Here is a 12588-nt window from a genome sequence, read left to right as displayed (position 1 = left end):
CCATGGTTCCCTGAACATGCATGGGGTGCAATGTGTCGTTATTGGAGTTCGGAAGAGTTTGAGGCAAAAAGGAAGAGGGGAAAGGTGTGTCGATCGAAAGGACAAGAAGTTGCTCAGATTCGTGGAGGTTCAATGCCAATTGGTATGGCACAAGAACGTATGGTATGTCTTGTGTTGATTTCTTCTCTATTTTCTGAATGTTGGTCACAATAATGTCTTATATTATTCGTATTGACTTGCAAGCAGATTCTTATGGTTCTGATAATGCTTCGGTGATAGATACATATGCTGCAATGAAATATGGGTTTAAGAATCTGGATGAACATGGCAAGCCACGTGGAGCAATACCTCGTATTGCTCAAAAGCAGATTGTATGTATAAACTTTTCTAAATTTCCTCCTTGCAATACTTGTCTAAAATACATCGTTGCAACACTTGATTATTCTATCTTTGTAGGATGAGTATGTTCAAACAACTAAAGAAATGAACCCGGATCTTCCCGATGATTGGCATCCTGAAGAGATTGATGGAGAGGTGCTATATAAATCAGGTGGTGGCATACCACATGGCCGATTGCCAAAGGGAGATGGGGATATTTCTAAGGATGAAATCATATGTGCTGGAAGGCAAGCCAAAAAATCCAAAACGTTGGGTCGTCCTTTGTCGTCTCGACAAAGCCTTCAACTCCAGCATGTAATTCATGAAAATGAGAAGCTGAAGGTTGCCAATGAAAATCTAGAGAATAAACAAGAGTTGCATGATCAGAAACACGAAATGTATGAGCGACTCATATTGGTACGTGTATCTCTATAAAAAAATTCAACTCAGTGGTTCTTCTAGGAATAATTATCTTGATGTTGCACTTTACTTTTGTAGGAACTTTTCAAGGACATGAAAAAAGACCCACCAGCTTGGCTTGGAACCAATTTGTTTCCAACACCACAAGTAAGTTTATCATGTACAAAAACAAAATCCTTCTGCTTTATTGTACATGACCAAAATTGTTATATATGTCAAAATGGAAACTATTCTTGCTGCAATGAGGATGTTGCCTCATGTTAATGTTGTCCAACATAGCATGAGTATTAGATGCTATATTGTTGGTAAGGTGATGCAACCGAAGTTGTTTTGTGCTCATATAAATTATTGACTACATCTCCTTATGCAGGGAACTCCTGTGTCATCTCGTGTTGTATCCCAAGGTGACCACAACAACATTGGTGGTGGCTTGGAAGGCTTGGACGCAGGCTTGGAAGTGATAGCTCATAAGGGTGGCTTGGCCAACATGTATGGTGAGGAAGGCAATCATGACTTGGTAGATGAGCACACCGATGGCAACAACAACAACATTAGATCGTGTGGGAGAACTAATGGCTCTAACAACCCGGTCCCGAGCCCTGACAAGAGAAGGTGGTTGTTGGGTAGTTCTGACTTGACAAGTGAAGGTGGTTGTGGGGTAGTTCTAACTTTTGGTCACTTGGAACGTTTGCTGAACTTGTGTGTTTTGTGGTATGTTCATGGTTGTGAGTCCTGACATGTGGTTTGTCAAGCTCCAATTCATGTAGGACTGGCATGTATTAGACTATGTGTTGTGATGCTTGGAACTTGTTTGCATATTCTGGACAGTATAAACTTATTTGTGACTTTCTTGTGGGTTATATGTACTGTTGAGATTAGATTCAATTGTAATTGTGCTATACAAATATGAATTGTATTCACTATTGATCATCTACATATTTCCTGTCTGTTTTTCCTATTTTCCTGTCGTGCCATGTCCAATTTTCCTGTCAGTTTTTGCAATTGTCCCTGTCGGCCGTGATGCCATTCTAGGTATATTCTTGTCATTTTCCTGTCGGGGTGGCCGCACAGGCAAAAGTGTAGGCCTGACGATGGAAAATTCCTTTTTCTATAAATTTATTTTCCTGTGCGTCCACTGACAGCATTAACCGACAGGAAAATCCTTGAGCTGATGAGCCTCCACCTGACGACGGATTATATTCCTATCGGTGGCTGACGGGAGTGGCCGACAGGAATATAGCTCATGTCGGTGGACACACAGGCATATTGGAATATCCCTGTCAAGCTATCCCTGCCGTCTATTCCTGTCGGCTAGCACACAGGAGTCATATTCCTGTTGGGAAAACGTATTTTCCGGTCGGTTCTGGACTGACAAGGATATTCGCGTCTGTGGTAGTGTGGAGGCTACTCGGAATCCGAGTATGCTACCGGTCTACACTCAGGATGAGTTTCACAAGTCTCTGGACTCGTCCAGATATTTGGCCAGAGGCTGCTCCGGGTTCTAGTTTCTACTACCCCCCAGGCTGAGATTTGGGTGAATTAAGAGGCTTCTAGACTCAGGTGGTTCCAGAGATCGGGTAACTCGCCAGGTGCTTCCCGAATGCTGATATGGAGGGTCCAGGTGAGCCTCCAGGCTGCTGAAAATTTCCCAACTTTGATAGAGCTAGCTGATTAATCGAGCCTGGGAAAAACATATGGTATTCCTTTTAAACTGAAGTTTGCCCATAAAAAATTGTGAAGTTAATCATCTTGTTTACTTTGATTAATTAAAGGGTGTTTAATTAGAGGATCTTGGGCAATTTCCCGGTGGCGGGTCTTTCCCAAGACATATTTTTTTCCTGAGTGTCTATTCCTGTCGGCTAGCACACAGGAGTCATATTCCTGTTGGGAAAACGTATTTTCCGGTCGGTTCTGGACTGACAAGGATATTCGCGTCTGTGGTAGTGTGGAGGCTACTCGGAATCCGAGTATGCTACCGGTCTACACTCAGGATGAGTTTCACAAGTCTCTGGACTCGTCCAGATATTTGGCCAGAGGCTGCTCCGGGTTCTAGTTTCTACTACCCCCCAGGCTGAGATTTGGGTGAATTAAGAGGCTTCTAGACTCAGGTGGTTCCAGAGATCGGGTAACTCGCCAGGTGCTTCCCGAATGCTGATATGGAGGGTCCAGGTGAGCCTCCAGGCTGCTGAAAATTTCCCAACTTTGATAGAGCTAGCTGATTAATCGAGCCTGGGAAAAACATATGGTATTCCTTTTAAACTGAAGTTTGCCCATAAAAAATTGTGAAGTTAATCATCTTGTTTACTTTGATTAATTAAAGGGTGTTTAATTAGAGGATCCTGGGCAATTTCCCGGTGGCGGGTCTTTCCCAAGACATATTTTTTTAGGGAAATTCCCAAGGCATATTTGTGCATGCATATGAAAGGCTCCAACCTTCTTCCCCAAGGGTTATCTCTTTGGCCCCGACTTAAGTTGTGCTACACTCTCCATACAACTCCATATATTAAACTCAACTTCAAGATCAAAATATATAGCTTGTCCTTGCTTGCTCAGATTTCACCAATCCTTTGAGGGAAAAGTGAGAGGAGCCTCAGATTTACACTTCCACCAAAGGGATTTGTTTCCCTTTGACTTACACTTGGAGTTGCAGGAACTCCTAGACGGTTGGAGTCCTTCCGAGAGCATCCAGAGGTATGGATTTTCTCTGGAAAGATTTGTAATGGTTCAGAAATCAACTCAAAATCTAAAATGAGCGATTGGGTCTTTAGTTTATTTGGAGAGGCACAACGAGAAGAAGGCGAGCCATGCCTTTAAGGTTGTTCGAAAAACCTATGGTGGTTCCTCCACCTCTCCAATGATGATTAGCTTCCTTCTAAGAAAGTGAGCATTGGGATAAAACATAGTCTTTGTGTGCCTCGGTTATCTTTATACCCGAGCACTTTACTTGTATTGTTTATCTTGTGTTTTCCTTGTACTTCTCTTGGTATCATCATATAGGCTTGTCTCACCTAGTTGCACCTTTATAACCTTAATTTTCGATGTGCCTAACTTGTAGAAAAGAAAGTGAAATTTGTAGTTGGCTATTAACCCTCGACCCCTCATGTCAACGATATCGATCTTTCTTCATTCATGTCGTCCCATGATGTATGTAGTCAAACTTTACCAACTTTGACTCATGATCATGGTTTTAAATAGCGCGCTATTTCCTCGCTATAGCGTCGCTATAGCATATCTGAAGACCCGACGTTACGTTTAAACAATTTTTCTCGCTATGCCGCTATTCTCACTATTAGCACGCTAAATGACGCTAAACGCTATATGCTATAGCGTCGCTAAATATTATAGCATCCGAAATTCAAATAGTACCACGTCGGCTTAAAGACCATGCTCAAAATCTCCCAGTCTCGGTCTCTCAGACCTAACAGGTTCCACCATGAGGGCGGAGGCGGCAAATCCGCATAGCTCGTGACCGGCAGCGGTGGCGACGGCTCCTTCCTCCAACTCACAACAGACCGCCTTTCCTCCAGCTTGCAACCAGCAGCGTCACCTCCAGTGCTTCAATTATGCCTCGTATCTTCTGTTTATGTCATGGATTTGGTCTTCGAAATGATTGGAGAACTTTTTAGTACGTTGTTATGCTGAAACATTTAATTTGGGCTAAATTTGATTCATTTTTTTGCAAAACGTTATTTGAAATAGCGCGTGCTATAGCATGCTATAACGTCTATAGCATCTAGATGAGACCGGCGCTAAATGCCATAGCGCGCTATTTAAAACCATGCTCATGATCGAACACAGTTCTATAAATTTGTGTCCAATTTTTTTATTAGTTGACATGTTGTTTCACATAAACATGCAATTTAACTTTATACACTTTTATTGTGCGACTAAATTTATATAAGTTGATATGTTTTTTCCACAGTAACAATTTAAATTTATACACTCTTAATGTGTGACTAAACTAATCGACTGCCATCCCTTTCACGTTGGATAGGTAAGGGAGATCATTTTTTTTTTAAAGAGCATAAGCTTTTTTTGTTTGAGAATCCAAAAAAAAAAGAGCATAGGTAAGGGAGAAACAAAGGGGCAGCGTACAAGACGGTGACATAAAGACGCCGGTAATTACTACGGCGAGGCCGGCATGTACAAGTACAGCTATATTAGATCGATTTGGGCCAGGTGACCACCGCCTCTGACTTATTTGCCGCCCAGCCGAAGAAGGAAAAAGGGAAGCCCAACTAACCCCACCTAGAAACGGTGGAACCTACGGCAGCCTGACACGCTATGAGAAATTCTTCCTTTCTCGGCCCATGAGGCCACGAGTGACGTTGTCATCCTGCAAGCATCCACGCGTACGTACTACTAACAACTGGCATGCGTGGATTCACGAATCAAAGAACAGAACTGTGTTTGACTGATATTTGATAATCGCCCATTACAAATCATCAGGAACCTGAACAACAATCTAGATAGAAAGGGAGTACGCATACATCCATGCTGATGCTTGCTTGTGCTTTACGCTTTATTCAAACATACCATACGTACTACGGTGTATATCTCAGTATATGTGTGATCTTTTTTCTGTACAAATTTGATACCCAGCGAGCGTATGTACTACGAGGGTAAAAATCACCAAGGAACTAACCAACGAATTCAATACCAACCATGAACCATCCATCGCCGAAACGTTAGTCCGGCCTAGGGAAAAAAAACGAAGATATATATTCTGCGACCGATTCTACCTCGCAGGGTCGTTAAGACAAAGTTGCTCCTGCCACCCGAGAGGGCGAGAGGAAGCGCCTGGACGGATGGACGGCCCAGATGCGCCGTACGTCTTGATTGCTTCGTGGATCCTACGGCGGGCATCCGTTGTTGGGGCTGTTGGTGCCGCAGGAGGCGCCCGGCCCGCCCAGCTGCTGCAGGTACATCCGCCGGAGCGCCTGGACCATGGACGCCGCCGCGGCAGCGCCCGGCAGCGGGGTCCCTCCGGCCGCCGCCCAGTCTTCGCCGCCCAACGGCCGCGCCGCCTCGCCGAGCACGGCAAGAAGCACGAGCGCCGCCACGAGCACCGGCAGAACGAGCCTCATCTTCCTGATCACCACGGCCATGGCTGCTCTTAATTGGCTTTCTTCCTTGTCTTTTCTCCTTACACGGCTGGAGCGAGCGAGCGTGGGGGTTTTGGCAATGTGTGTGACTTTGTATATGCTATACGAGATTTGAGAAGCTATGGAATGGAATGAGTCCGGGCTCGCGGCGCCTATATATAACGCACGCAGGGGAGAGGCGATCGACCCCGCGCGAGTGGCATCGATGAGGAAGTTGCATGACGATTACGTGAGAAGACTGGGTTTCTGCGCGCGTTCGATTTGAAAAGTCAATGCGCGCGGCACGTAGGCGCGCGCCATCGATCAATTCCATCGGGAAAACGATTCATGCATTCTTATTCCTAGTACTGGTACTAGCTAGCAGGCAGCCGGTGCGTGCGTTTCATGAGGGGCTCGATCGGTAACAAACTCCGGGCGCGCGCACGGGAAAAACGTCAAAGGCGGAAGCGCTCCGTGTTGACCAGAGCATGCATGGCAAGTTGCCGGTGAGATCGACGGCAGCAGTTTAAGTCAAAGCGGACCGATTAATTGGACCAAACTAGCTCTGTCGATCGCCAACACATCATTGTGATCCATCGATCGATCAGTTTTTGAATTGCGAAACACAGTGTACTACTATTCTGTAAGCTCCATTTTGTACTTCTTTTTTATGTTTTAATTTGTAAAATATTGGTAATGTTCGTCAGGAGGACGTGCGCTAGGAGCTAGGAAGAGAGAGGAAATTAATGGGCTTTGACCGGGAAAGCGCCTTGGCAGACAAGGCAGTTGTGGGGCTTAATTAGTTTGACTCGGCGTTCAAATGTGGGCCTTAATTAAGCAGAAGCTCTGTTTTGTCATTGATCATGTGTACTCTGGTCTCGGCTACGTACCTGTCTACCGATTTGGTCAAAACCTCGGAATATTCTCTCGCGCTTGCATTGCATGGAATTCAAGCAAGCAATGCAAGCGCGCTCAGGTCCGTCGTGCTCAACTTGGTCAGAATTTTTCACGATCATATCCGGCGGGGTTGATCCATATGAAGTCAAAACCCTGCTAATTTCCAAGAAATTGCTCAAAATGTAGCCAGAAGTTCGCTAACAGGTTCATCATTTTCGCAGCATCTTACGTGTCGGTAGTAAACTGCTCACGTACTGAAGCCAGCTTTAGGGTGCTGGCTCCGAACAAAACTCGTATTTGATATTTCAAACCTGCCAAGAGCCACACCATCTTTGGATGCATCCGGCTGGAGACGGTCTCACGGGATATCTTCAACCGGACTCACTGGCGGTCTACTAGACGACTTTTTTTTTGTGAAAGGAGAATTCCATTAATCATCGGGACAGTCAAACATTACACTTTCCGAAATCACATCGGGACCATGCCGGATCCAGCTATTCGTACAGTTATTGACTCTAGCATAGTTGGCAAGCAAATGACTAACACAGTTTTGGGATCGACCCACTTTACGCACAGCAGTAGGCTGTTCATCGAGCAAGCGACGGATCTCCCTGACACACATGGCATAAGGTGATCTATCAGCATTCTTGGCGCAGATCAGCGACAAAGCTTCAGCGCAATCTGATTCCAGAACGACGAACTTGTCCGTCCAGCCCACTGCCGCTCGCAAGCCTTCCTCACACGCCGCCAGTTCAGCTTCAAGGACACCCGTGCAATGTGTCAGACTCCGGCAGGCCGAGAAGATAACCGCGCCTTTATCATTGCGAAGCACCAGGCCAACTCCCATGGAACCATCAGCCGGAGAGAAGGATCCATCCACATTTAACTTGACAGAATCAGGGTCCGGCGGCTTCCATCTTGAATCACTGGAACAGAGTTGCCCCACTCTCTGATGGCCTGTCTTCGCTCTAGCACAGTAGGAGCAAACCTGTTTGCCCTTCTCGACATCAACCACCGGATTCTGCTTGACAAAAAGGAGCGAGTCCATATAGCTGCACAGGAAGCGCCTAGAAGCCACCACAGATATCGTTGTGCACATGCCAGATCCGCCAAAACATCATGAGCAGCATCGCAGCCTTCGTCTTGTCCAAGGGGGACAGAACATGCAACAGCCAGCCCAACCCTGTGTTCTGCATGAGTCCAGGATCCGGGATGTCCCAACAAGAGCTCATAGCATGCCAAATGGCCCGGGCATTAGGACATCGGACCAGGGCATGGAATAAGTCTTCATCCTCGACACCGCAGATTGGGCAAGTTCTCACCTTTTTCGTCTTCCGATGATGGAGATTAACCTGCGTGGCCAAAGCATCCCTGCTAGCTTTCCATGCAAAGATGTTGACTTTCCTTGGCACAATGTCATTCCAGACTGTTTTCCACTTAGCACTGTCTCCGTCTGGTCTGCTACTCGTCGCCCCCAAATCCTGGGCATTGGGCGAGAGGCAGCGCCCAAGGTGGTATGCCGACCTCACAGAGAACGGGCCTCTCTTGTCAAGGTGCCACGCCAGACAGTTCTTCTCATTCATGTGTGACGGATTGATCGTAACAATGTAATCAATATCGACCGGGAGAAAAAATTTCCTTAGCAGCTCCATGTTCCAATTGCCGTCGGGGGTTAGGAGTTTAGAAACCCACTTTAGACGGCAATTTCTTCTTTGCGATATCGGTCTTCGACTATAGTTCCTTGGGATCCAAGGGTCCCTCCAAATACGGACCTCCTGTCCATTCCCAATTCTCCAGATGATACCATTCTTGAGCAGCTCATGCCCAAACTCAATCGCTTGCCACGAGGAAGAGGCATTCCCCGTAAAGACAGTATCAACCAGCATACCATTGGGGTAGTATTTTGCTTTTAGCACCCGCGCGCACAGGGAGTTTGGTTTATCAAGCAGACGCCATGCTTGTCGGGCGAGGAGGGCTTGATTAAAAGTTTGCATGTCCCTAAAGCTCAATCCACCCATGTTCTTCGGCCGGAGCATGGCGTCCCACGCAACCCAATGGGTTTTCCTCTTCCCCTGCTCCGCTCCCCACCAAAAGTCCCTGATGATCTTTGTAAGGTCCTCACAGAGCCCGGCAAGCAACTTAAACACCCCCATCACATACGTGGGAATGGCCTGTGCAACCGCCTTAATCATGATCTCTTTCCCGCCTTGCGATAACCTATTTTCGCCCCACTGCAACACTCGCTTGCTCAGTTTCTCCTGCAGGGTTTGGAATTTTCCTTTATTCATTTCCCCTCTGGTGTTGGCAAACCCAAGTATTTTGCCTCAAAGCCATCCTGCTCCACCTAAAGAATGGTTTTAATCTCCTGGATTGTGCCCTCATCACACCCTTTGCCGAACAACAAGGAGCACTTCGAAACATTATTAAGTTGCCCAGTACCGCAAGCATAGCTGTTCAGGACTTGCTGTACTCTCCTCGCTTGGCCTTCCTCTGCCTTGAAGAAGAGAAGGGTATCATCGGTGAAAAGCAGGTGTGAAACTCCAGGAGCGCGCCTACAGACTTTCAGGGGACTAATGTTGTTCAGCGCCGACTCCCTCTTTAACAAGGCTGACAGGCCATCGACCACGAACAAGAACAAGAATGGCGACAGCGGGTCCCCTTGTCTGAGACCACGAGTAGGCGCGAAAGATTCCAGCAATTTACCATTAAACTTAACTGAATAATTCACTGTTGTGACGCACACCATAATCCACTCCACCCACTGCTTAGCGAAGCCTAGCTTTTCAAGAGTAAGACGAAGAAAATCCCAGTCAACCCTGTCATAAGCTTTTGAGAGATCCAACTTATACGCACAGAACTGATTTGTCGGACTATTATTATGCCCAATATAGTGAAAGCACGCAAAAGCGACCAGGGCGTTGTCCGTTATAAGTCTCCCAGGCACAAAGGCGCTCTGGTTTTCAGAAACAATCTCATCCAGAAGGGGGCGCATCCTGTTCACCAGACATTTTGCAACTATTTTACAGAGCACGGAGCATAGCGAAATGGGCCAGAAATCCTTAAGCGTTTTGGCCTGGGCCACCTTTGGGATTAACACTATGGAAGTGTTGTTCACTCCCGCCGTCATATGGCCCGAACGGAAAAAACCCAGTACAGCTTGGATCACATCCTCCCTAAGCACTACCCAATTCCTTTGATAGAAACGGGCTGGAAAGCCGTCCAGGCCCGGTGCTTTAAGCAGTCCAATTTGAAACAACGCATCCAAAATCTCCTCTCTCGTAAACTCCCGGCAAAGCTGATTGTTCATCTCATCTGAAATTTTTTCCTCCAAAATGTCAACGATGGGGTGCGGGCTCAGATTCACATCCTTGGAAAATATGTTCTGGAAATATTCAATGGTTATCTTCTCAAGCGCGGGCGCATCCTTGACCCAACTATCATTAGCATCACATAATCTCACAATTTTATTTTTCTTCACCCTCCAGACCGCCTTCTGATGGAAGAACTTGGTATTGCGGTCTCCGGCCTTAATCCAATCGATACGAGAACGCTGCATCCAAAGAAGTTCTTCCTGATACAACAGTTCATTAATACGATCGTTGACCCTCCTAATCTCCCTCGCGTCTGCATTGTCCACACACAGTTGGTTGAGTTTACTCCTTTCCGTCTCCAGCACTTTTAGAATGTTGCCGAACTTCCCCTTGCTCCACCCCTGCAGCTTACGCATGACACCTTCCAGGGCAGTGATGATCGCCCCAAGGTCACCCTGCGTTTGCGCAGCATTCCAGGCTTCAGCGACAAGCTCAAGTAGTTCCACAGCTCTCTCCCAAAATAGTTCATACTGTCGATTTATCATCCTAGGCCCACCAGGAATATCTTCCAGAAGACAGAGAAGGACCGGGTTATGATCCGAACAAGGAGAAGTCAAGTGTTCAATCTTTGCCTGGCCAAACATACAACTCCATTCATCGTCAACCACAGCCCAGTCCAATCCAACTTGAACATTTCTAGAGCCAGATCTCCCGTTATTATAGGTGTAGGGGACACCTGAGTAGCCCAGATCCAACAAACCACAGTTATAGAGGGTTTCTCTGAACGCCCGCATTTGAGCCTCAGGTCGCAGGCTCACTGACAAATGTTCACACTGCGAAAGAGCCTCATTGAAATCACCGATGACAAGCCAAGGTACATTGGATTGCCCGTGCATATTGCAGAGTTCTGCCCAGACCTGCGCTCTGTTCTCAGTACATGGCTCGCCATAGATGCATGACAATCTCCACTGAGTTGCCTCTGGGGACACACGGACATAAACATAAATAAAAAAATATTCAAGGACATTACAGCGACATCAAACTGCTCATGTCAAAACAGTGCAAGCCCACCGCTTGTACCTACACTGTCAACACCAGCAAAACCCGACAGACCTAAACGATTACGGAGGCAGCCGCGGACTTTCTCTTTATCCTGCCTCGTCTCACACAGGAAAATCAACTTAAGCTGTAATCTCTGGGAAAAACACACTAACTCGCGAACTGTCGAGGCATTCCCTACTCCTCGACAGTTCCAGGCCAAGGCATTCATGGCTCCAGGGCTGGTTGCCACACCATCCGCCACAACACACCCTCCCTCTTCTTCTCCAGTGATCTTGGTCTTTTTCACAGCACGTGAGTTCTCCTGTGGAGGCGGAATGTCCAGAGCCTGGCTCTCCGTCCCTTTAGCGTCCTCCTGCTGCGGTGATTGCATCCCAATTTCAGCCCCCTCCCTCTTCTTTCCCAGGATTGATACCTTCGCTTGCAGAAAGGCACCAGCTGCACGTGTAGCTGCACGTTCTTTTCTCTTCCTCAGCAGCTTCTCCCTTAGCTGCCTCTCCAGAAGCAGCCCATCCACAGGTTTCTCCACGGTCGGGTTCTTCTCCTGTACACTTGCAGTCTTCTCTTCTTCTCCAGTCCGTCCCAGAGTCAGACGAGCAATGTCGTTGTCATCAACCCCGGTGTCCTTCAGTGCTTCCTCCTCCCGGACCGAGAGATTATCGACCGCCTTCGACATGCCCAGGACAGCGTCGGCGATGTTTGGGTCTGTTTCAGTCCTTTCTTCAGCATCGTCAGCAGCAGCAAGAGGAATAAGATCCCTTGCCGTGTCCTCGGCAGCGGAAGTCAGACCTAGTCGCCACTTGTCCGGCGATGGTGGCCCAAAACGCAGGGATTTCTTCGTTGGCACCAGTGCACTGGGGACATAGAAGCTTCTATGTTCAAAGCTCTTATACGGGGAGGCCCGCTGCTCCATACAGAATCTCACCGTCTTGAGCTCTTCGGGGATCAAACAAGACCTGTGTTGGTGTCCAACTATGCCGCAGAAGAAGCAGAACCGGGGATCAAACAAGACCTGTGCTGGTGTCCAACTACTAGACGACTTAATGCATAGACTCGCTATGTTTGATTTATTTCACTGGCTTATCTTTGTATCCACGATCTCCGATCGCTGAACTGTATGACTTTTTACAACTTCGCAATAAAATTGGTTGTGTGCATCACTTGATGCAGTGGTCGGGACGTTCTCCTTTTGGGAAAAAAAAGAGCCACACCATCTCTTGCAAATCGCCTAACTAAAAATACGACCTATTAATCTTATAGATTTATTTATGTATATAAAATAAAGAGAAGTATAATTTTTGGTCTCACAATTGGCAGCTAAGTTTACAACTGGTAACTGAACTCGAAATTGTATACAGTACTTGGTTTGTCAATTGGTAATACCGGATACTTTTGGTCTCTCTCCCGAATCTGAACAATTTTGACTTGTTTTGACTCCA

At 46.8% G+C, this 12588-nt stretch overlaps 2 protein-coding genes across 2 annotated transcripts; both read right to left on the bottom strand.

Annotated features, from left to right (window-relative positions):
* Positions 1–5187: 5187 nt before the first annotated feature.
* Positions 5188–6027, bottom strand: LOC100845166. Its single transcript, XM_010229486.3, has one exon. It carries the CDS (start codon positions 5904–5906, stop codon positions 5652–5654), a length of 255 nt encoding a protein of 84 aa, XP_010227788.1. The 5' UTR covers positions 5907–6027; the 3' UTR covers positions 5188–5651.
* A 3096-nt stretch (positions 6028–9123) lies between these two features.
* Positions 9124–12062, bottom strand: LOC100821562. Its single transcript, XM_010231582.1, has 3 exons — positions 11401–12062; positions 11171–11247; positions 9124–11069 (listed from the first exon to the last, which is right to left on the bottom strand). The coding sequence occupies exons 1-3, from the start codon at positions 12060–12062 to the stop codon at positions 9124–9126; spliced, it is 2685 nt and encodes an 894-aa protein (XP_010229884.1).
* Between the last annotated feature and the right edge of the window lie 526 nt (positions 12063–12588).

Source organism: Brachypodium distachyon, chromosome 1 (assembly GCF_000005505.3).
Source record: "Brachypodium distachyon strain Bd21 chromosome 1, Brachypodium_distachyon_v3.0, whole genome shotgun sequence".
NCBI lineage: Eukaryota > Viridiplantae > Streptophyta > Magnoliopsida > Poales > Poaceae > Brachypodium > Brachypodium distachyon.
This window is presented reverse-complemented; position numbering and strand designations above follow the sequence as displayed.